Consider the following 25,071-nt stretch of genomic DNA (forward strand, 5'->3'; position numbering starts at 1 on the left):
AGCAACCTCAGTCTGTGAGTGTCACTTTATATTTTGCGCCAAATACATCTGCCAGGTCTGAAATGGCGTAAACGTTTCCAATACGGAATCTGCGTCACGTGCAGGCAGCGCTTTCTCACATTTGACGCAAACAGAAAATGGAGTCAACGCGGCAACACCAACTTAAACTTGTACTTTATTCCCATTGATATGTCCCCTCTATGTAGCAAGACAAAAGTGGAGCAAATCTGGGGCAATAAATTGCACCAGGTGTATCAAAGCAAACATTCCTAGTGATTTCAATAGGATTTAAAAAAAAGAAATTAAAAAAAAATATATATATATATATATATATATATATATATATATATATATATATATACACACACAAACATTTGGTGCAGATTCTTTGCCCCACAATTGCACCGCTGTTGCCTTGATACATATGCTCCTTAGTGGAGACGCTAAGAAGTCCATGTATCCAGGTCGAAATGTAAGCGCAGAGTCGACTTTAGGTGGCAACTCGCTCTGAAATATTACTTGCGACGGGCAGCGTCCATGTAATAATCGTAGTTGTGTCATTTTCTGGTATATCTGCGTCAGTCTGTGACGAGATGAGGGATTTAAGGAGCAATTAGGAGGAGCTTATGGCCGAGTTACATGTTGCCATAGTTCTGTGTACTAAGAAATGTGCGTCTTGCGTATCTTCCCCTGATTGTTTTCTGCATTCGTTTTCTCCGTCCCCATAGGATGGCGTAAAGCATTTGCGCCAAATCCTTCAACATTAAAAAATACCCAACAAACTATGTTGTGTTTGAGACAAAAAAAAAAAATGCTCATTTTTGAAATGGCTCTGTCAGCAGCAACCACTTTCTTAATCCAAAGGTGGTGCAAATCTGGGGCAAAACAATTGCACCAGATGTATTTGTAAACAATGCTTTCAGTGGGATTTTTTTTTCTGTGATACATTTGGAGCAATCTTTTTGCTCCAGAATTGCACTACTTTTGCCTTGATAGATAAGGAGTTATTTATCAAAGTCTCCCGGTTGCAAAACTGGGGCAAGAAACTAGACCTATGGAGTTTATGTCGGAACGGTGGATATCTACCAGTATGGTGCAATTTGCTCCAAAACACAGAGCAAAAAATGTAACTGTTGTCAATTTGCACCTGTTATTTGCACTCATTGTGCCCCTGCTAGACTTTGATGCATTGGAGGTTATGTATCAAGATGGGTCAATTTAGTCCTATATTAATGGAGCTCGGTTTTTCATCTGTGTCAATTTGCTCATGCGGTATATGCATAAAGCAGGGGTGGCCAACACCAGTCCTCAATGGCCACCAACAGGTTTTTATTATATCCATGCGTCAACACAGGTGGCTCAATCAGTGGCTCACTCGTTCTGGCCAACTCCAGTCCACAAGAGCCACCAACAGGTCAGTTTTTCAGGATATCCCTGCTTCAGCACAAGTGACTCAATCAGTGGCTCAGTCTTCAACAAGCAGGGATATCCCTAATACCTGGCCTGTTGGTGGCCCTTGCGGACTGGAGTTGGCCACCTCTGGTATAAAGCTTCTTACACCTGGGGCTAAGCAGAAGTTTACAGCCACCTCAGACCTGGCTGATTGAGTTGACTCAACCATTGCTACACCCCAATATGATATTGCTCCAAGCAGCACCTCCCATATCAGCTCCAAAAACCAAACCCTGAAAACTGACGCAAGAGCAGTAAAACGGATACAAATACATCAAGATACATTGACACGACAGCGACACAGAATGGTGTGCTTGATTCACAACCCCAATAGATCTGTACTGGTCCTATTCAGGACCTAATCCAGTGGTTTCCAACGTTTTTTGGCTAAGAAATCCTATGTGAAATTCTGAGGAACCCCCAACCCTCTGTAATAGCGCATCTGAGATCAGATGCATTGTAAGGAACCCCAACCACCTCTAATAGCGTGTCTGAGATCAGATGCATTATAAGGAACCCCAACCCTCTCTTAGGCTACGCTTATAGTGCCGACGACGCGACGGTCGCTGGAAAATCAAATAGAGATGACTTCCAGCGATCACGTCCAATCCGTCGCGCCATCACATCGCGCTTACTATAAGCGCACGCAACGGCGGCAATGCATTTGTTTTGCTGCAATGTCGCTGTCGCCGGCACTATAAGCGCAGCCTAATAGTGCGTCTGAGATCAAATGCATTGTAAATTCTTCTGTATTTGGTACAATTTTTCAAATGACCTGAAAATTGCAGGGAAGCTTTTAGGGGGTCCGAGGAACCCAATGGTTCCTAGGAACCCCTGTTGAAAAACACTGTCTCTGTCTTAATCTATTATACCAGTTTTGCCATAAAGACTTAGCAGCTGGGAATACAGAACCACAAGAGGATCATTGTCACACAGGTGACAACAAGTAATTTGTTAGATATACATTCAGTGTCAGAGGGGGCAGCAATGTGCCTGACCCCTTTGCAACAAATGTGCTAAAGCATGAGAGAATAGCATTGTTTTTGATTAGCACTGCTTTCCTTCTCTTTATGTAGCAGGTTTGCATCAGAATGAAGGGAGAGAATTGCCACAATTGTGTCATTTGTGCCACAGTTGCGGGCAGAAGGAGTACTTAAGTGGTAATGTTTACTGCCTTGGTATTGGGTAACCCTGTTTCTAAATCCCTCTTTCAGCTCTCCTTGTGACCTTGAGCAAGTCCCCCAATCTCCCTGTGCTTCAGGTACCACAATTAAGATTGTAAATTCCTCAGGGTCGGGACTCATTGCGCCGGCTCAATTCTAAGTACAGCGCTGTGTACATCGGCAGTGTTAGCTCCGAAAAAAATATTGTTATTTAACAGTGCATTTGAGCATGACAAACATTAGCCACAAAGCATAAATTAGACACCATTCTAGCATGTACGTCCCACCCGGCACCTTGATAAATGACATTGACAAGTTTCTCTTTATCTGCAATCTATTATGGCTCCGCAGCAGTAACCCTTTAACTGATAGAAGGGGAAGCAATGTATTGCAAATCTGGGTCATCTCCACTCGAGGGGTTAAATACGTTTCTCTCCCTCTCTTAGGCTTGTAATATAGTGCGGGCTGGTGCGCGTGCAGGCGCGTGCACGGCGTTGTGCGTGCACTTGGCATGCACATTTAGTTTCTATGTTGCAAGCGGTGATGCGCGTGGCTAGGGGGCGTGGCTCTGACATCACAGCATTAGACCATGCTGTGATTGGCTCGCAGCGTCACATGGCGCGGCAGCAGCGCAAAAAAACAATTTCTTGTATATGCTCTGATCTGCCGCACAACCACTGACGGCGGTGTGCGCGTGACTCAACTATACCAACGTCAGCCTCACACAGTCAATTATTGTTGATGCGCGCATGGTAGCGCACCCGCTCGCACTATATTACAGGCCTTAGGAGTAGATCCTCAGAAGTGCGCTAAATAAGGGCAAATAACATTACCTTACCTAATTAGGAAACGGACCTTATTTTCCTCTTTAACAAGTATCCTCAAGGCTAATGATATGCAAAAGTAAGGTCCGTTAGCAAAACGACCAAGGTGACGTTACCTAGATCAAGGGGGATCACTAAAAAAATACACTGCGCACGCGCATTGGGAAAGCGCGTTATATGGGAGCGTTAGTATACTATACTAATTAGAATATTATATGTGTTAGTTTTTTTTATTTTATTTTTTACACACAGCGCCTGAACTACGTGTAATTAAATATTTTTTTGGCTACTTTTGTCCCCTTGAAAATCATTTTCTCATACATTATGTAGATTCATTCTGGTAAACTCATACTTTTATACCATAAATTATATATACAATAGTAGGCCAAAATAAACATGTCTAGCATTCGCTTTCATCATTAAACAACATGTATTATATGTCATCACTTTAAACAAGATAATGATATTCATTTGTTGCTGTGTTTCAGCCATTTACAGTATATGTTCCACCATATATCTGTTAATATAACATGTTATGAAAGGGTTAATTCCTACACTCAGTCCATTCATATGGGTACCACTTAAAATCTTTCCTTTTCCCTTGTAGACTATTTGGAGAAATAACGCAATGCTGCTTGGGGTTTAGTAGTGAGTAAGGGCATCTTTCTGCAGGCGCTAAATATCCGGCGTTAGCATTGAGGTAAACAGGTCTGAGGATCTCCGTTGGTAGGTAAAGTGCATATTAAGAAGCCTACGGTCAGTTAAAATTTAAGGATCCCTTATTTTGAAGGAAAATGGCAGAACACCATAGCATTAAGCAGCTTTGGGGATATGCATTCCGGTTATGAGTACGTTAAAATGAGATAACTGTACCACTGAGCCACCTGTGCTGAAGCAGAGATATCTTGAAAACCTGACCTGTTGGTGGCATTTGAGGACTAGAGTTGCCCACCCCTGAGTTAGAGAGTAGGTGAAAGGAATAGGTTATGGCAGAGGCAGCAGAGTTAAGGCAAAAAGCAGAACTCAGGCAGAGAGAGGGGTACTCTCTACATATCTCTAATCAAGAACGAAAGTCAGAGGTTCGAAGAAGATCAGATACCGTCCCAGGTCCGATCATAAACTACGGCGCCTGAGGATCCGACTGCATTATTTCCATGACCTGCAGAGAAAGAAATAAACAAAAAACTATTCGTATCTCCTCTGCCCATTAAACTCCCACCCCTCCCCCTCCCCATTCTCTCCCCTCCCCCCCACCCCCCACCTTCCTGCACTCTCCCTGCAATAAAATCGGCTTAAAGGACGAAAGCACAGAAGCCCGGAGAGGATTAGGGGAAAATCAGTAAAAAATCCAGCGAGCAACTGGAAGAGAGAGGAGGGAGAGAAGGAGAGAGAAAGGAAGAGACAGAGGGAAAGAAAGAGGCAGTGGGGTAGAGTGGCAAGGAAAGAGGGAGGGAAATTGGGTGATAGGAAGAGAGAGGAGGGAGAGAAGGGAAAAGGCCATAGGGAAATAAAGAGGTACTGGGGTAGAGGGTAAAGAAATAGGGAGGGAGATTGGGTAATAGGAAGAGAGGCAACGGGGGGGGGGGGGGGATAGAGAACAAAAAAAGAGAAAGGGGTTGTGAGGTTGGCTAGAGATAGAGGGGAAGGAAGGGAAGGAGTGAAAATAAGGTTGGAAAGGGACTGGAGGTAAAGCAGGAGTGAGGAAAGATAATAATAGAGAGGAGAGAAGGAAGGAAGGGGAGAAGGAAAGAGGGGAAAGGGATATAGCAGGAAGGAGGGAGGGAAAGGTGGGGGGGAGAGAGAGAGAACGGAGAAAAGGGAGAAAGGAAGGAGAGGGGCGAGGGGGGGGAGAGATACTAAAGGAGGGAGGGAGAGAGTGTACCAATGAACGAAAGGGAGAGTCATTTGCTGCCAGTCTGTGGCTGCTGCAGGCATTGAGGGGACAGAGCCGATAAGGACAGGCTCCCACCTCCCAGCCTCCCCCCTCTGCCCTTGCATCTGTCCGGTGGGGAGCTTCAGCACCTGGACAGCGGCCCCAGCGCTCGGAGAGGGGGGTTCCCAGCCTGGGAGGGCGCTATGTCCCCGCAGCCCCGCCGGGCTCCGGGTCTCTCCGGGCTGCACCCAGGCGTGTGAAGCAGATGGAGTTAACGGGGTCAGCATGGGAAAGATGAGCTGCCCGGGGGTCAGCGCTGTTCTGCTGCAACTGCTGCACCTGGCACTGGGTAAGTGGCCATGAATATACCCCCTGTATACCCTTCCATACGGTGAGCTACAGCCCCGATATTACAGTGCTGACTGGGGCTGGGTGCCACTACTTTTTCTTAATGTACAAACCTACACAAGCGCATCTCTCTTTTTTTTTAACCACTTCGCTGCCTGCAGAGGATTGCTAAAAGGAGTTAAGAAAAATAAATGGATTCCCTGTTTCTCCACAATCTGTAACATATATTATTATTTATGGTTATATGCCACGTACTGTATGTTGTGAGTGTATAATATATATATATATATATATATATATATATATATATATATATATATATATATATATATATTCAGATTGTGCTTCCCTGCATCCAAGCACAGTAGAGCTACTTTTTTTTACTTGTACCGCTGATTTTACAGGTTATGTGGAGCACACGCAGCCAGTCTGATTAAAGCATAATTAAGGGGAACCTGTAAAGATGACAGGTGTACAAGCAGAAGTTGTCGGTCTCTGTATTTAATCCTCATAAAACAGATGATAACCCTGCTCCTCCAGCCCTCTCTCCCTCCTATATCTTTCCTGCCACCCTCTGCTCCATAATTATTTTTTTGCCTGTGTCCCTCACAGCTGACTGTCTCCTAACCCCTCCTCTGTGGCAGTACTGTATGTGTGCTGCAATTCCTTACACCAGTTCCCTTATTGTTCCATTTGTTGCATCCCCTCTCACCCTCTCTAACACAAGCTCTCTCATCCCCCCCTTCCCTTCTTGTATGCAATCTCCCATCTCCTGCTATTGACCCTCTCTGCCTCCTTTAAATCACCCCACTTTGCTGCATTTCCCCATTTGTCCTCTCTCACTTCAATCTTTTACCCTTCCTTCCATGTTTTACAATAATCTTGCGCCTGCTGTTACTTTTTGCCCGTCTCCCCCAGCCCAACACACTATTATACTGTAATATTCCCCTTCTGCGTGCAGCTCTTTACAACTCTTTATCCCGATACATCAGTCCCCCTTTCTCCTGCTCTCCCCCCCTTTTGATTCATTTTTTTTTTCCTTGCTCAAAAAAATCCCTGTACACCTCTCTGTCCCCATTACAAATGTAGGATGAGTTACTGTGATGTTGTACAGACTTTTACTGTAGAGTTTAAAGCATGTGTGCGGGATATTTTATTCCCTTTTCAGTACAAAAGAGTAGGTGTATCTATACTTGCATTTGCAGCTGCATACATATTCATATTCTATATACAGCCTCATGGATCGAGACGTACTGTAAATGCATGGATACATAGCAGCAAGTGCTTATGTGTCTAAGCATTCTTTTACATATACTGTATGTGTATGTGTATATGTTGGTGTATTTATAAGGATATGTTTTGTTTGAAGGAAGGGATGGATTGCAGATATTATATCTGTGATTACTCTCTTTCCAAGGGCTTGGGCTATTGCTTAAAAGGCAGTGTGTTGTTTTCTATGCATGGAGAGACAATAAGGATGTTGGAGAGTATAGCAGATTACAATGTTATAGGGAGGGGGAAAACCTTGATAAAGGAGTGGAGCTGTATCTTGTGTGGGGACGCGGTCACTGGCGGTCACTTGTAAGTTTTACATTGTTCTGGTTCTGGGGTTCTCAACTCTAGTCCTCAAGATCCCCACCTAGGTTTTCAGGATATCCCTGCTTCAGCACAGGTGGCTCAAATCAGCATCTATAGAGGTGAAGGCGCACAGCAAGGATAGTGGGTCAAAAGCTAATAAAAATATACTTGGTCCATCAGAAAAGAGAATGGAGGTGCAAAAAACCATCCTACATGTTTCGTGCACCAAGCACTTTATCAGTGGTTCAGTCTTTGACTGGCCAACTCCAGTCCTCAAGGGCCCCAACAGGACAGGTTTTCAGGATATCCTTGCTTCAGCACAGGTGGCTTCTTTGATTGAGCCACTGATTGAGACACCTGTGCTGAAGCAGGGATCTCCTTAAAACCCAACCTGTTGGGGGGTTTTGAGGACTGGATTTGAGAACCCCAGTTCTAGCTCCTTTTGGAACTAGCTCGGAATATTAGGAAGGAAGTCGAATGTAATTTCTAACCATCCATGTACATACAATATCAATATCTCAGCAATGGTACTGGAAGCATGAATGCATCTCACATGCTATGCACGTGTGGTTGTAGGAGGACAATTGTGGCCCAGCTCCACAAAGCTCTGTTAAGCGACTTAATATCACGTTTCGCCTTACCGCATATATTCAGAGGCCAATAACATTGCGTTACATCGTGTTTCTTCTGTACAGAGCATTGTGTTTACTGTAACGGACGATGGCGATAATCACATGCAGAAGTGGCGTTCCCCCCAACGTCGCATATCCACAAAGGTCAGATAAGGTCAATGCCATAGCTTAATGTTGCGCTACCTAAACTTGAGTCCCTTGTATAGTGCCCATTGATTTATATACCCCCTTCAAACACTCTTTTATACAACATGTGGAGACATACCTGGGAACACATGGGAGATACCTGGTAAATAACCTAATTAGAATTTGCAAAGTGTATTCAAGTGATGTAAATTAGCTTAACTCTCTCCCCTCCTCTCCAGCAGAAGCCCTATTTCAGGGTCCTGGATGGGAGTAAAATGAATGCATACTTAATGTCATGTTATTGGCAGATAATGCACAGTTATGCTACAATAACATGACATTAAGCCTAAGCTAATGAGATGTAGAATGGCTGTTGGTTTGGCATATAATTGGCTTTGAGGATACGCGTTCTGGTTTTAGGTAATGTCACGTTATGAGTCCTGATTTAAGCGGGCTCTGTGGACCTGACCGTGTGTGTGTTATGTCTCTGTGATTGTGAACATAGTTAAGGGCCGATCGTGCATTTCATTTTCCTTCTGATTTTCAGATGCTTAGAACTTTTGATGTACAAATCAATAAATTAATTAGTATACTAGCGGCACAAGTTCCTAAAATGTTTAATTATTGAAAGAAGAGTTTCTGAAGTGTGTACACTGCTTGTATGTGACACAACACTATGCACACGTGGTTTCCAATAAAAAAAAAGCACTAGAAATGTATTATCCAAACCACATTAAAGAAACCTTATATATTTCTCTTATGGTTTTTCTTGCAGTTATATAATTCCTACCCATATCCCTGCACCTTGTGTGTGTAATAAAATCCAAATCCTATCACATCTACAGTAGCTGTACGTATATCATATTATATAAGGAATTCATATGCTTAAAACGCAACATGTTGCTTACATTTGGAATAAGACATACAGTATTCATTTTAACAAAAAGGTGACAAATTAGCATTAATCTGCTAGATGTAACTTCACAATCTGATGGCACTAGTGACATACTTCATAATTAAAATGCTGGTGTAGTGCAAGTTCAGTTATCACTTGGCTCTCCATAAATCAACCCCCAATATCTTGCAATTATTCTTAAACACATACCTTCGCAACAGCCTCTGCATTGTTTCACATGAGATCATTTTCAGCATTTCTTTTTCACAGTGGTAGACGCTTTCTATGTTTTGACAAAGTGTCAAGAAAAAAAGCTGGTTGCAAAGTTTTGTGTACAGTATATGAATCTTCCCTTTCTCATTAGAGGAGTAAAATGTACATATTTATCAAACTCAATCCCAACTTAGCCATCATCCAACCCAGATAAAGAACCAACCAGCTTTTCATCACTTATTCTTAGTTGACTGGAATGGCATGGCATTTATCAGAGCTGGTTCTGTTGTGCCCTGGGTAGTATGTGCTCCCACCTGTGTGTGGTTTATAGTTGCTTCTGTGTAGTATATTAATTTGTCCTTTGCAATTATCCCCACTAAAACGTCTGTGTGTATGTTCCTTCACTGGCCTGTTGAATAATAGATCCGCTCGACTCCCTGCTCCATAATCTTCATATTTCCTAAAGGTAAAAGAACAGGTAAGCAATCCCCCCAGACTGGTAAAACCCGCCTCAGACTGTGATCTGTACCCTGGTGGTTATGCGTGGTGGTTATAGGTGCTGGTTATGCCTGGTGATTATGGGTGCTGGTTATGCCTGGTGGTTATGCCTGGTGGTTATGCCTGGTGGATATGCCTGGTGGTTATGCCTGGTGGTAATGGGTGCTGGTTATGCCTGGTGGTTATGGGTGCTGGTTATGCCTGGTGGTTATGGCTGGTGGTTATGGCTGGTGGTTTTGCCTGGTGGTTTTGCCTGGTGGTAATGGGTGCTGGTTTTGCCTGGTGGTAATGGGTAGTGGTAATGGGTGGTGGTTGTGCCTGGTGGTTGTGCCTGGTGGTTATGCTGGTGGCTGTGCCTGGTGGTTGTGCCTGGTGGCTGTGCCTGGTGGTTGTGCCTGGTGGCTGTGCCTGGTGGCTGTGCCTGGTGGTTGTGCCTGGTGGTTATGCTGGTGGCTGTGCCTGGTGGCTGTGCCTGGTGGTTGTGCCTGGTGGTTGTGCCTGGTGGTTGTGCTGGTGGCTGTGCCTGGTGGTTGTGCCTGGTGGCTGTGCCTGGTGGCTGTGCCTGGTGGTTGTGCCTGGTGGTTGTGCCTGGTGGTTGTGCCTGGTGGCTGTGCCTGGTGGTTGTGCCTGGTGGCTGTGCCTGGTGGTTATGCTGGTGGCTGTGCCTGGTGGTTGTGCCTGGTGGTTGTGCCTGGTGGTTGTGCCTGGTGGTTGTGCCTGGTGGTTGTGCCTGGTGGCTGTGCCTGGTGGCTGTGCCTGGTGGCTGTGCCTGGTGGTTGTGCCTGGTGGTTGTGCCTGGTGGTTATGCTGGTGGCTGAGCCTGGTGGCTGTGCCTGGTGGTTGTGCCTGGTGGTTATGCTGGTGGCTGAGCCTGGTGGTTGTGCCTGGTGGTTGTGCCTGGTGGTTATGCTGGTGGCTGAGCCTGGTGGCTGTGCCTGGTGGCTGTGCCTGGTGGTTATGCTGGTGGCTGTGCCTGGTGGTTATGCTGGTGGCTGTGCCTGGTGGCTGTGCCTGGTGGCTGTGCCTGGTGGTTATGCTGGTGGCTGTGCCTGGTGGCTGTGCCTGGTGGTTGTGCCTGGTGGTTATGCTGGTGGCTGTGCCTGGTGGCTGTGCCTGGTGGTTATGCTGGTGGTTGTGCCTGGTGGCTGTGCCTGGTGGCTGTGCCTGGTGGCTGTGCCTGGTGGTTATGCTGGTGGCTGTGCCTGGTGGCTGTGCCTGGTGGTAATGGCATGACATCTTTTTTGTCCACAATTCAAAACTTGTATTTTTTACTTCTTTTTGAATGGACTGTAACGTATCGTATGGAAGAGCACAATTTAGTAAATTGCGGCCTCATTGTTTACATGTGTTGACATTCAAATGAACAGGCTGTTAATGTGGCTTCCAGCGTTGTACGCACAGCTTAGTAAACATGTCACCACTCTCTTAGCTTTTCTTACTAAGCAAAGAGTTTGAACTCCAACAAGTAAGATCCACCAAGGGAATCTAAGACCTGAACATGTTATTAACAGAAGGCCGAGAAAAATGACTAAACCAACAAAAAAACACAGAAATAGAGAAGAATGAAAGAAAGGTCACATTGTATACATTCACTATATTCAATATATTGTACATTTGAGGGCAGTGTCCTGTATGTTACTATTTTACTTGTTTTCAGATGTGTTAGACGAAGCACTTGTGAAGTTTCTTATGGGTCTTATTGGCCTTTTTGGGATCATTTATACTAATTAGCTGTAGGTTGTCATACACTTTAGCAGACCGACATAAGAATTCTTCATAGATAAAATGATAGTGTACAGACATTTCTAAACCTCATGGTTTCCTCTTCAAGTATACTGTCAGAAGGTGAAACCTAGGAGGTTTTAGAAGCTCTGTACACTACAATGGAATCTACAAAGAACTCTTATATTGGTCCGCTAAAAGGTATGACAACAACCTGCTGTACAAGGAATATGGATTTCTCCAGGAAGAACATTGAACTACATCCCGGATCATTTATCAAAGTCTCCCGGCTGCAAAGCGGGGGCAAAACTGTTGCAAGAATACTGCACCACATTTATCCAACATTCAGTTTGTTTCAATGGGAAAAAACTTCTTTGAAAATGCTTGTTTTTGCAGCCTGGAGACTTTGACAATATGCCCCTAACATCCCGACAGTATGGGGCACACTGGTACAGTTCTCCGGCAAAAAAGTGAAAATCCTATTGGGGTCTTTGGCAGATTCAATATTTTCCATGGTAGTTTTCAGCTGGTAGCATCTCCAGACAGTGTTGAATCTGGCTCAATGTATCAATGACAAAAGTGATGCAATTCTGGGTAAAACAAGTCACCATAAGTATCAAAGAAAAATCTTGTTGGCATTAAAATATTTTTTTCTTAAGTACACCTGGAGCAATATTTATGCCCTATAATATTTTTGGGAAGAACCAAAAATGTTCAAAGTCTTTCATTCAGGATCTCCCCCTCCTTATAGCTAAGGTGGGTTTGAATGGAAGTCCATAGCTTAGTTCAGGGGTGGCAAAGTCAGTCCTCAAGGGCCATCAGCAGGTCATGTTTTCAGATATCCCAGCTTCAGCACAGGTGGCTCAATGATTGGCTCATTCAAAGACTGAACCACCTGTGCTGAAGCAGGGATATCCTGAAAACCTGACCTGCTGGCCATCCACTTCCTTAGTTCATGTTCTCAACCCCCCCGTCTCTTTCTCTTTCCTATTTCTTTTGTCTTCCTTTCCGTTTCTCTCCCTGTCTGTGTGGCAACGATGGGATGTGACCACAGCACGGCGTTCTCTCTCCCCTCTGACATTTCAACTGCTTGCATTAGGCTGCAGAGGCTTCATTACCAGTGAGAGAGAACCAGTGCAGGGAAATTGCAGGACACGCGTGGCACACGCTAACGTGGCTGTTCATCAAAGCCTTCTGGCTACAAAACTGGGATAAAAATAGCACCGATTTATTATTGGGGGAAAATAAACATCCAATTGCTTTCCCTGATTATTTTCTCTCCTTGATAAATTACTGTAGTTGCAATTTTAGCCCCAATTTCGCAGGCAGATCCCTGATAAATAGACCTATGTGACTGGGTATGGTAGCTCATACACAATAGTCTTAGCTACAGTGTATAAAATAGAAATAGCCGAGTTAGTCCAGTTGCGATAGTGCAGAGTAAATGAGTACTTCAGTATCAGATGAGACCTTTTTGTATTTGCACTAACAATTGATATAATCAAACAAGCTTATGCGAGTTCTCTCTCTTCCTCGGGTATTGCTTTGACCTGAGGAAGAGAGGAGAACGCTCGAAAGCTTGCCTTATTATATCAATTGTTAGTGCAAATAAAAAAAGGTCTCACCTGATACTGAAGTACTCATTTGCTACACAGCAGATTGAGCCACCTGTGCTGAAGCAGGGATATACGGAAAACCTGACCTGGTTCGGGGAGGGGGGGGAGTCTTGCAGTCTAGAGTTGAGAGCCCTTGCTGTAAAGTGTATACAAACAGCTGTGTTTATATTCAGTGCTACTGTATGTAGTGCAGTCAGCTTTTTACTAATGGGGACTTACATCCTAATGTCTGGGCCAAAACCAGTGCAAAAAAACCAACACCACCAGATTTACCAATTAAAAGGCATCTAGTTGAAAGCAATGTGATTCTGGCCTTGATAACATTAGGTGCAATTCTATTAGTAAATGACCTGTTTTTTTCCCCCATCCAGGTGGAGTCCAATATTTACCTCTAGCAATAACGTCACCCCTTCCGTGGTGCGGTTAAAGCGTAACCCTATCCGCGTTCTTCTTTTTTAACTTTGTAAAGAATAAAATAACTTATTTACAAAACAATCTCTCCCGTGTAATCGGGGCAATCCTGAGAATTAGATACCAAGACGTATTGTGTCAGGTTTTGCTCTCCTGCATTTCAGCAGCAATGCTTTTTTTTTAACCCATTTGCTTCCAGAGTGTCACGCCATGCATTGGAGACCTCCCTGGGGGCAAAGGGGATAATAAAATCCCTGGTGCAGTATATAACTGTTAAATAGATGAGGTGCATCTTCTACCTGTGATTCCTGATGTCACTGAATAAAATGTAACTCAGAAGAAGGAACACAATACAAAAGCAACTGTAAATAAATCAAGGTTAGAATAAAATATGATATCTGCCTCTTGGGTCTTATTCGGTTTAAGCCGAAAAGTACCCACTGACACAATTATAGAACCCGCATTATCTGATGCTGGGAAACACAAGGGAAAGAGGCACATATTTAAGTGTGGAAGTAGCAAGGAATCGCTCTGTTCTGCTCCAGGGACCCATGTAGAAAGAGGCATTTAGTGATTAGTCAACTGTTTGAGACATCGTATTTCATAGCGGAAATAAACCATTGAAAGTGTTTGGTTGTATACAGATTGGAATTAACTATAACAGATGTATTTCAAGTCTTTTTAGATGGGGGTTGGTGGGAGGTCCTTGGCCTATTTTTGAGCCCCCCAAGCCAGACTTTATTTCCGTGCCAACATTCTCCTTCAGTGCAAGTCGTACACGGGGCAGCTAGGAGGTATTTTTCTTGCTGTGAAGGGTTTAGCCTTTGCATGCTGTTGCACTTGACCAGTGCCAAGGCTGTGTCCATGCTGCCGAAGACCGCGTGGAGGCGTGCGCGCACGTGACGTCACCCGCGTTTAGCGGGAGCATTTTCTGGACAAGGTAGGCGTGACGTGGGGGGCGTGTTTATGGGCATGACTGTGACGTCACGGAGCTGGTTCACCCTTATTGGGTGAACCGCTCATGTGACCTGGCTGTCGCGCCGAGGAATGAAATTGAACTGATTCCTCGCGCACTGCGCGCCCCCTCCTGCGTTCGCGCGCGTGCGGTCTATGGTCGCGATCATTGTTTTAAAGGCATTGTGATCGCCCGCATGTGCACGCCTCTCTGCGGTCTTCGGCAGCATGGACGCCGCCTAACAGTGGCAGACTGCGACTCAAAGGCATCTTTCTGTGTGAGATATAGATATTTCTATTGGTTATTCTGTTTAACTTTCTGGCATCGACACCAACATTTCTGCTACCTAATACAGGGGTGCTCAACGCCGCTCCTCAAGCCCCCCCACCCCCAACAGGTCAGGTTTTCAGGATATCTCTTCAGCACAGGTGGCTCAATCAGTCTCTGCTTCAGCCCAGGTGGCTCAATCAGTTCCTGCTTCAGCACAGGTGGCTCAATCAGTTCCTGCTTCAGCACAGGTGGCTCAATCAGTCCCTGCTTCAGCACATATCCTGAGAACCTGACCGGTTGGGAGGGGCTTGAGGATTGGAGTTAAGCACCCCTGACCTAATAGATCAGAAGGCAAAAAGAAGACAGCCGAGAAGCCAGTAGCAGTCTATGGAGCCTATTCTACATCAGGCAAAGGGGCTGATCAGGACTTTTTTGCACGAAATTCCCTGCTAAAGTCAATGGGGAATTTTCACCGAAAACTACCCAATCAGCCAGTTGCCTGACGTATAATAAGCCCCTATGCACATGTAGCACCTTTTCCCCCACCCCCTGGGATATGTGTGGCTACGGTGTGTGTGTGTGGTGCAATACCTGGTGGGTCACAGGAGGCCTGAGTCTCCGCTGCTAGAAGCCTGGGGTGTATCCTGGAACGATACTCGGTAGCGCCTACACCTGTGCGGGATTCTATTGTGTGGAATGACCCCGTTACAGGACACATAAAGAATGCACACAGGGTAAAGCAGAACAGTTTACTATACACACTAATATAGTACAGCCTACCCACCAGGCCTTGCACGGCCGTACCTCCCAGAGTACCGAGGGGCCTTTGGGCACCCAACCAACCCGGTGTCCACAAAGTCAAACTCCCCCACCCAATGTGTGGTACAGCGCTGCCCACTAATATGTGAAGATGAGTTGGTGCACATGATGAGGTGAGGTAACTGCCAGGTGTGTCAGTGATGCTGGTGGGATCCACAGATCCAGTAACGGTAAACGCGAAGCCTCCGCCTCTATGTTGAGTGGGTCCCACAGGGATGGTCCCTCCATATGCAATGTCTCTGTGTTGCAGGTGTCTGGTCCCAGATCACCTGAGATCAGCATGCAGCCGCATCCTGGCTGTGTCCCTCACTTTAATGCTACAGGGACAGTGTCCCTATCTATGGGCCTGTCCCTGCAGCAACCACAAGCTGAGGGGAGTCGGAGCCTAGCTGGGGGCCTAATGGAGGTTTCTGGCCTACTGCAGGGGTCACTGACACCCTGCACACGCACACCCTACCCAGATGGCGTCCCAGCTCCGACTGACTCGCGGTCCCAGCGCGGTAAAATGTATCCAATTCTGTGCAGGGGAATAGAGCAGCCCTATTGGCTATAGCACAACACCTGGTGCCTGACCCATGTGCATTATGGGCCATGTGCATGCGCGCGTACATACATCATGGCGGCGCACTGCAAAGGGAGCCGCCAGAGCCTCCAGTGATCCCGTCGCCCGTGGCAACTGCCCACAGCCCTCCCCATACTACCGGCGTGCGCTGGGTACATGCACACTCCTCCGCGCTCCCGCACGCAGCGGAGGTGAGAGGGACTATGGGGACTAAAGGGAGTCCAGAGGGAGACCCTGCCACACACACATACACTTAATGTGCTTTCTCACGAGAAAACACATCTCGCTCTATTCATTGAATGGTCCAAACAGTGCGATAAGTGCTTTATTTCATAGTGTTTTTGTTTTCGCTTGTCCATTCTGTGCGATACTGTATGCAAACTTTGTATGGAATGGAATAAATATGGCCAGATTAAGTATCCACATGCTCTTCAAAAAAGTGTGAGATTGAAGTTGACAGCTATATTCCCACCCATTTCTCCCTCAGTCTGTGAGAGTGAGAATTTGCCAATATATACTGTATCATGGGAGAATTTTGCTCATGAGGGATTAAAAGGGCGCACACACACACACACACACACACACATATATGTATGTGTTCATATCAAACAATATGAATAACGGGCACAGGTTAATGAATCAGTAAGTAATAAGAATAATACGCAATGTGTCAGCGGAAGGTGTTCAAGATAGTAACAAAGTCCCAATTTTCTTTGATCCTAAAGAGAAGGAAAAAAGGGCCACAATAGTGAAGTACGAAATGGCAACTTTATAAGCAGATAGCTAATTGGCTACTTACAATATAGCCGATAAAATCAGGCAGTGTGGGTGTGTGTCACCACACAAACAATCCGCATACAGATCAGCTGGCTCCCTCTCTGCTTGGAATCCTCCATCACGGAAGTCTTTGACTCCTGCAATGTGGTCTTGCTTTGATCCATCGGGTTGCTGCTCCGGCAGTGCAGTCGCTTCTCCAGTGTTGCAATCCCGAGACCGATTACCGCGATCACGTGGCTGTGATGTCAGATGCCAATGTCCAAGGCAGTGACAGCGCGTTCGGAGTGCACAAACTAGTAAGCTGTCCTAAGATCTTTAAAGCCAAAGTATTGATCCGTATATAGATATAGCAGATAAAAACACTTAAGATAAATGCACAATAAAGTGTAACCCTACGCGTTTCATTCCTAGCGTGGGAACTTCGTCTTTGCCCCTTTACATATATATACATATAGATATATATAGATATACTTTTACTTCAATTATCACTCTGGCCTGTAATATAGTTATTCCACTACTAGTGTGAACTTATCATTTTTACCTACGTTTACAGGTTGAACTATGTAAAATGTACAGATGTAGCAAACCTTGCGGTTTGCGTGTCCGTGGCTGTGATGGTCGCAGCCCGAATGGATTAACACTGCGGGGAGGGGGGGGAGAGGAAAGTGGGTGGCCCAATCTGGAATCAGGGAACCCCCGCAGCGCGATCGTGGCAGACACTGTGCCACGCCCTTTTGCTGGGGACAGTCTTGCTACATCTGTATGTTCAAATAATTATGCTAACCTGGTTTTGTTATGTAGTTTAAACCTTTTCAATAATTATCATTAGAATATAAAACAATATACACATAGCTCTAGTTAGAAACAATAATCAAATTAAAAGAAGTGAAGCCCCTGAAGATTTAAAAATAATATATGAAAGTTAATCAAATATTTGGGGGGAGTAGGGGGGGGAATGGGGGGGAGTGAAGGGGGGAGTGGAGGCAGGGGAGTGAAGGGGGGGAGAGAGGGGGAGTGGAGGGGAGGAAGGGAGGGGAAGGGGTGGAGTGGAGGGGGGGAGGCAGGGGGAAGGGGAGGAGGGTGGAGTGGAGGGGGGGTGGAGTTTTGGGGAGGTGGAGGGAGGGGGGGAGGTGGAGGTGAAGGGGGGGTGGGGGAGGGAGTGGAGGGGGGTGTGAAGGTGGGGGGGGGAGTGGAAGGGGAGGAGCAGGGGGCATATCCCCCGGGCAATGGAGTTGCATGCAGGCGGCGGCAGGAGGCGCCATGTGTGGTCCTGGCCTGAGGCGCAAGGTAATGGTGCGCTCCCCCGGCCGGCTGCTCCGCCGCTTGTTCCTGGGCGGTTGAGGCGGGATGTTCTGCGCCAGGGGTTTAAGGTGTGAGGCAGGAGGGGTGTGAGGCACAGGGTATATGGTGTGAGGCGCGGGCTGTAAGGTGTGAGGCGCAGGGTGTAAGGTGGCACACCTGCGGGAGGGGTGTGAGGCACAGGGTGTACTGTCTTACCTGGGCTGCTGCACATCGTGTGGTAGGCCATCTTGGAGAGGAGCACGCGGTGTGTGTGTGTGACCACACCGGCCAATGAGAGGTGTGCGGGGGCGGGCGGGCCAAGGGAGCCATCTCATTGGCCTGAGGTGGAGTGACGGGCCAAAGGTCCAATGCGATTGCCCCTAGACACAGGGAGACACAGGACAAACAGACACCCATACAACGGTTTGAGAAATATATATATATATATAGATATAGATATATAGAGATAGAGATAGATATATATAACAAGTATTTTCCAACTTTACCAAGGATTATTTAGACATAGGTCCTTAACCTGCCGGATGTCCAGTGGCACGTCCACCTCCCAGTTGCCCTCGACATTCCGTTTTCATCCAGCTCAATGCTCATTGCTCCCTAGAAAATGAGCAAAGCACTGATGTACCTGGAACATCAACAGAGCCTCTGGCATGTCAGTGCCCGTGATGTAGCAAGTACGTCATTAAGGCACTGTAAAGGTTAAAGTAGCAGTCTGCCCTACTCTCGAGATCTATCTATCTATTTTTCTATCTATCTATATATATATATATTTATATATATATCCCTTGTTCCATCCCCCCTAAGTGAGATAGGGGTGGGTAGGCTCTCATCTGCTACTCTGGGTGCTAGTGCAATTCTGTAGGTAACAGGAGGGCTGAGTGCTCCGCGTTGGTGTGGGGAGAAACAGGACAGGAAGAACAGGTTACTTGGGTCTCAGTTGGTGCAGCGCCTCAAGCCAGCAGGGATCCTCTGTGGATGTTCTGGGGATGGGCCTCTACTGACGTTCCTCCATACACAGAGACAGTAACAGACAGTCTGGTCTTTTCTGGGTGGTTTTATTTCAGCAACATCTTAACATCTACACAGGATATAGAACATACTTGCTTCATAGCTGTACTTCACCTCACATGATTCTCCTGGTCAGAGCCCTGACTCAGGACTCATTCTCTCCCCTCCCATCCCTTCATGGGTGGGAGGGAGAGGCTCCCTCTTCTTTCTCCTCTTACTCCATTCCTGGGAGTCACTGAACAGAACAGAACTAACCTAAATTTAGGAGGATGTCAGAATTTATCATCTTTGGGTAGTGTCTCTAACTCTGACTCATAGCAAGCCAGAGCCGGATACTGATAGGCCCACACACAGACAGGGTGTGTTCCAACCAGTATCCACCCCTCAGATTGACATCCTCTGAAGTTGCTAGGCCCACCCTTGAATACTGATACATCATTCAAGGCTGTAATACACACACAGGCCTAAGGAAGGAATTAACCTTTCCACTGCCTGCACTAACAGGACTGACAGAGGAAAGGCCCAGGGAAAAGAAGGAGCTGCCGGAAGGCTAGGCTATATTTAATATATATTACCTACCTTAACCAGGGAGTCTCTAGGAGAGGTGGCCAACTCTAGTAGGGCCACCAACAGGTCAGGTTGTAAGTATAAGGTTATCCCTGCTTCAGCACAGTTGGCTCAATCAGAGCTACCTGTGCTGAAGAAAGGATATTCTTTAAACCTGACCTGTTGGTTGGCCTTGAAGACTAGAGTCGGCCACTCCTGATCTAGGAGCTAATCTGTTGCCCACCGACCTGCAGGGACACTCTGGTTCCCCAGACACTGCCACAAACATGGTCGCAAGGTCAGGTATTCGGCAGTGGAAAGTCATAATGTCCACGGAGTTCAGGGGGGCCATGCATCAGCTAAGGGGGACCCCCCGGTTCAAGGAAGTGTAAAACAAACTTTAAAAAAACACAGGGGATTGCTGTTTTAAAGGAACTGCTTATAAAAAATTTTTTTTTAATCTATATCTTTTTTTTTAAACTTAAATCAATTCTGTATGAAAACTCATGATTTGCTTCTTACAGTTATTAAGCACTGGCCTTTCCTGGGGCCTGGGGTTTGTATAATGTATGGGTGACTCTCATTTGTTCAGTTTGGGGAGCCGGCACTTTGCATTGTGAGCTTCCCAGCCCTGCATTTTACAAATTGAATCATATGTCAAAATCTCTTCTGTCATAAAATGTTATAAAAAGGAGGTGTGTTCTGACGCGCTGTTTGTGTACTGAAAAAATGATTATAATTAGGGAGTTTTTCCACATAAGCAGCAAAAGCTACAGAAATATATAGAACGGAAATAAATAAATAAAAAACAGTCAAGGAGAATAGTTTGTACCGTACAGAACAAGCTGTATTAAGTTAACTTAACTAATGAAATAACAGGGTTCCACACTAATCATTTTTGAGAGGAAACCACCCCCCATTATTTGGTTTTCTTACCGTGCTACCGAGAGGAAATAAGATGTGAACTGTCCCGGTCACCCAAGCACCAGTCTTTGTTCAGTGAGAAAGGTGTAGGGAACTTCACAAAGCTCCAATAGCCGCGATCACACTGCAATTACGCGGTAACTGCCATTCAAATCAATGGCAGTTATCCCGCGATCATCGGGCCTTTTAGAGAATATTGCATTTCCCTGGCTGAATATATAAGTGTTATTTATTTAATTGCTCTGCTTCTATGAACTGTGCAAAGCTCATGCAAGCTCTTCTGTAGAGGTGATGAAACTGTAATGTCTGTAAATGTTTGAAAGTCACCGCGGCTTGCTCACACATTACTCAGACACGCCAGGAATGCGGCAAAACATGTAATCACATCTGTATTCACTTTATCTTTTGTAGCGCCCCACTCAAACCCCACTGTACTGCCCCTACTGGCCATTATCGCAGTCTCTTGTATGAAAGACACATCTGCAATGAGTTGTACTTTCATGTTGAATATGGACAGAGAGGGAGCCTATAGAGATACAGTAGCATATAGGTGTTACCTCTCTGGACATAGTGACCTGACCGGCTTGGGGGGCCATAAGATTTCCATGAGCCGTGAGAGAGCAGGGCTGTTGCTAGGGGGCTGGGCACATTCCTCCACCCTGATTGGCTGCTGCTACGTAATGCAGCCTATCAGGAGGAGGTTTCAGGAGCATGTGGGTGGGGCCAAGCAGAGGAGGAAACCGCTTGGAGCAGAGAGTGTTGAGAGGGGCGTGTGTGTATGGGTGTCTTGAGCGCCTGGCACCTTTCACCATTGTGCCCACTATTTTTGGAGAAGCCACCTGGCAACCCTAGTACCATATGATGTATTCCTCGATTTAAGGGCTTATTCTATAAAGTCCAAGATCAATGGGAGTTTTATAGAATCAGACCCTAATTTCTAAGGGGCCTATTCTATAAGCTTCAAAGCATCCACTCAGACTTATAGAACAAGTCCCCTAAGTTTTTGCATGGCCTGATGATCAACAGCAAATACAAGTAGTAATTACAGTAAGTCAAACTATATTCATATATAGTGATTACCGAACTATGATTAAATGTGTACTGCTTCTGTCGACTGCATTTGGAAGGAGCATCCAAGTCCTGCATTCCATTATAATCATGGCTGTTTTCCATGTCTCCTCCTCACACTGGCAGTATTTGTTTTCTCCCACATTATATCTCCGTTACCTTGGAATAGCTTAGAGATGAGGTCACCTTGCTCATCCATGGTCCTAGAGTGACAGCTTGACCACAGCTGTCCTGTTCACCTCTGACAGAGAAGGATCCTGACCCTTCCCAGCATGACCTTGTTCTGCATCACTCCCCTCCATATCCTACCACTAACAGGTGAACACGAATGACTGAAACCGCACACTAACATCTATTGGCATCCATCACAACCACCTCCCATTAGAATGTGCCCAGTAAAGGTCTGTACCCACGGAGGAGAATATAGGGCTGGGAGGAATATCTACAGGTTATATTTAAATTGCAATTAATGATGGATTTAAAGGTGCATTCAAAAAACACATCTTCTCATTTGATATCATTTTATTGTTATTTCACGGCATTACGTATAACAACTAGCATAAAAAAAACTCAATTCATGTTATTCTGCTTGTACAGTAATTTACACGGGGAGTGGTAATTTGGAGCAATTGGGGAAGTTAAGGAACAAGCTGCTGAATGTGTATATTTTGTTGGGATGTGCAGTACCTTTCTTTCAATATTTATTGGTCATTTATTTGAATAGCGATTACACTGCCAAATCTGAACTGAGCAGCCAAGTCTTGCAGGACAGACCACCTTGTTTTACCTCTTGGAGACCCCCAGTTAGAAAATATTCCCATCTATTGTACATGGCACTTTTTTAGCAATACACATGGCATGGTTACCATCAGTGACGATCAATGAATTAGCAGAAAATGTCATAGGGTACGTTCCCCTTTCTCATTGGCTCACCATATAATATATATATTTATTTATTTGACTTAAATAAGGAGGTCAGGCCAACCTTCTCAGCATAAGAGACTCGAGCCAAATCAATTAAAGTTGATAAAGAAGGCTTTTGGTACATGTGAGGCAGGTGCTAACGAACCTGATGTGCAATTAACACAGTCTGCTTGATACGTTGCTCCCATGTTGTTACTGTTGGTCAAACTGTGTAACAGAAAGGCGTTACCGTGTCTGAATGCATAAGTGTATAAGCCTGTAAAGCAGCCATCAACATCTTTATGAATGGAGCTTGGGGATTGGCGTTTTCAATACTAGCTCTACTTTTCTAAAACATTACAATAGAAATGGCTTTGCAGATTGGTAAATACAAAGATAGTGGTACTTAATACCCGTAGAGTACCGTCACATTTGACTCACGGGATGTCATGGTGGTGGAACAGACTACTGAGCAGGAAGGTGTGATTCATCTGGAGAGCATGTGTCTGCGAATTAGCAGAAAAGGCATAGATGGGAAGGGCGTCGGATACTATTGGATATTGGGACATTGAATGTCTATATAGAACCCAAGGTTGCATTAAAAAAAAACACATTTTTAAACAACACAGTCAGTGTAATCGGTTTCCTTAGAAAGATTGAATCACCCTTGAAGTAACAGTTTTATTTCTTTGCTTCCTGTTAAATATGAATATACTTTCTTTCTCTCTGGGTCCACTGAATTCACACAGATTTCGTTACATATGTTTGACTGATGGTGATTTCATCGTTGCCATACAAACAGTACACAAAAGGACACACTCCTCTTGCATGCTGGATGGTATGTATGTATGTATGCATGTATGTATGTCTTTATTTGTATTGCACCATTAATGTACATACTGTACTGCTTCACAGCAGTAATAGTTACAATCATATAAATAACACAAAGGGAAGAAGTGCTTTAGACTTAAAAGTAACATTTAGGAAAATGAGTCCCTGCTCCGAAGAGCTTACAATCTAATTGGTTGGTAGGAAGAACGTACAGACTCAGTAGGAGGGCGTTCTGGTAAGTGCATCTGCAAGGGGCCAAGGTTAATGTATGAGGTGTTAATTATCAGCCATCGAGCTACTAGTATGCTTCCTTACGCAGGTGTGTTTTAAGGTGAGTTTTAAAGGTGGATAGAGAGGGTGCTAGTGGATATTGAGGGGAAGGGCATTCCAGAGGTGTGGGGCAGTCAGTGAGAGGTTTAAGGTGAGAGAGTGCTTTGGATATAAAGGGGGTAGAGAGAAGACATCCTTGAGCAGGACGCAAGAGTCGGAATGGTGCATAGCGAGAAATTAGGGCTGAGATGTAAGGAGGAGCAGAAGAGTGTAAAGCTTTAAAAGTGAGGAGGAGAATTGGTGTGGTGATGAGTTGCAGAGCAGCAGATGAGATGATCTTTAGCTCTTTTCTACATCAGCTTCCTACAACCTGAGTACTCACAGGTTACATTGTAGCTACAGGACTCCTTTTTTCCTCCTGAAGGGAAGTACCACTCTTATGTAGGAACGGGCCAAAAAGGGCTAAGTGCCCGAGATGTAGCCGCCCCCCTTGATTTTTGGATTGTGTTTCTTTTTTGTGTTGTTGCCTTTTTGGCAGTGTAGCACCTGTTTTGCATTTTATTGTGATATTTGTAGTGTGTAGATCAGTGTGTTTGTCTTCCTTGTCTTCCCCCTTCCTCATAGGTTTACCCCCTCTGGGGGAGTACAGTATTTGTTTGGTTAGCTGCATCCTGACATTGCCCTGTGCAATATGCTTTGTTTATGAGACTTGTTTGCTCTCTTTATGTTAAATTGCGTTGTGTTTGACCACTATTAGTGTCACAGCTGTTTATGAGTGCTGCAGGTACTCTCTTATTTTTGTATCTGTCTAGGGTTTATGGAAACCCTTATACCTGCACCACTCATTTTGCTCATAGTAGTATTAGCGCTGATTGACTCTAGATTCTGAATTCACAAAAGGAAATGCAAAGTTCTCCTGACAAACAGTCTTCTCACCAAAGGACATTGGCTAAAAGCTGTGAACCTCCCACCCCCTCTCCCCCAAGCTGTTGTTTGCCATGGAAGCGTTAAAAGTTACAAATACTTCCACATTTCCTTAAAATGTGTCAAATCAGCTACTTTTACGCCCCTGTCCTTAGTTCACGTTCGTCCAATGAAGGACTTCCCCTTTAGCCCTTTGAATGCCACAGGCTCTTTCATTGATAACAGAACAGAGGAGGAATCCCCCACAGCAGCACAGAACACAGCCTCCCCTACAGGAACAAGCAAGATATTGTGATCTAGCTCCTATCTCATGGGTCCCTTGACGCAGTGCCAGAGACTATGAGGTAGTAGCTATGTCCTGGGGCACGTTGATTAGACTTGATGGCAGCGCCAGGATGCCAGGAGAGCCGCAAAGAACAGCTTCCTGGCCACGAGTCTCTGTTTTGAAGGCGTCCACTCGGCAGTACTCATTTCTACAGAAAACAGATGGTTAGGTTGGTTGGAGACAGTAAACAACGTACCGCTGCTAGGCGATTCTGTGTAGCTGTTAGGAGAAACAAATTG

General features: G+C 45.3%; 1 protein-coding gene across 2 annotated transcripts in view; it reads left to right on the forward strand.

Annotated features, from left to right (window-relative positions):
• Nucleotides 1-25,071, forward strand: part of IGSF21 (immunoglobin superfamily member 21) — a 462,769-nt gene that overhangs the window by 20,623 nt on the left and 417,075 nt on the right. Inside the window, exon 1 of one of the 2 annotated variants that reach the window (XM_075605994.1) lies at nt 5,250-5,661. The exons of the other annotated variant lie outside the window; for it this stretch is intronic. Within the exon in view, the coding sequence (XP_075462109.1) occupies nt 5,598-5,661 (64 nt within the window). The 5' untranslated portion in view covers nt 5,250-5,597. Of the gene's footprint in view, nt 1-5,249; nt 5,662-25,071 lie in introns of those variants that run through there. 2 annotated transcript variants of the gene reach the window in all.

The sequence above is a fragment of the Ascaphus truei genome, chromosome 6 (assembly GCF_040206685.1).
Source record: "Ascaphus truei isolate aAscTru1 chromosome 6, aAscTru1.hap1, whole genome shotgun sequence".
Taxonomy (NCBI): Eukaryota; Metazoa; Chordata; class Amphibia; order Anura; family Ascaphidae; genus Ascaphus; species Ascaphus truei.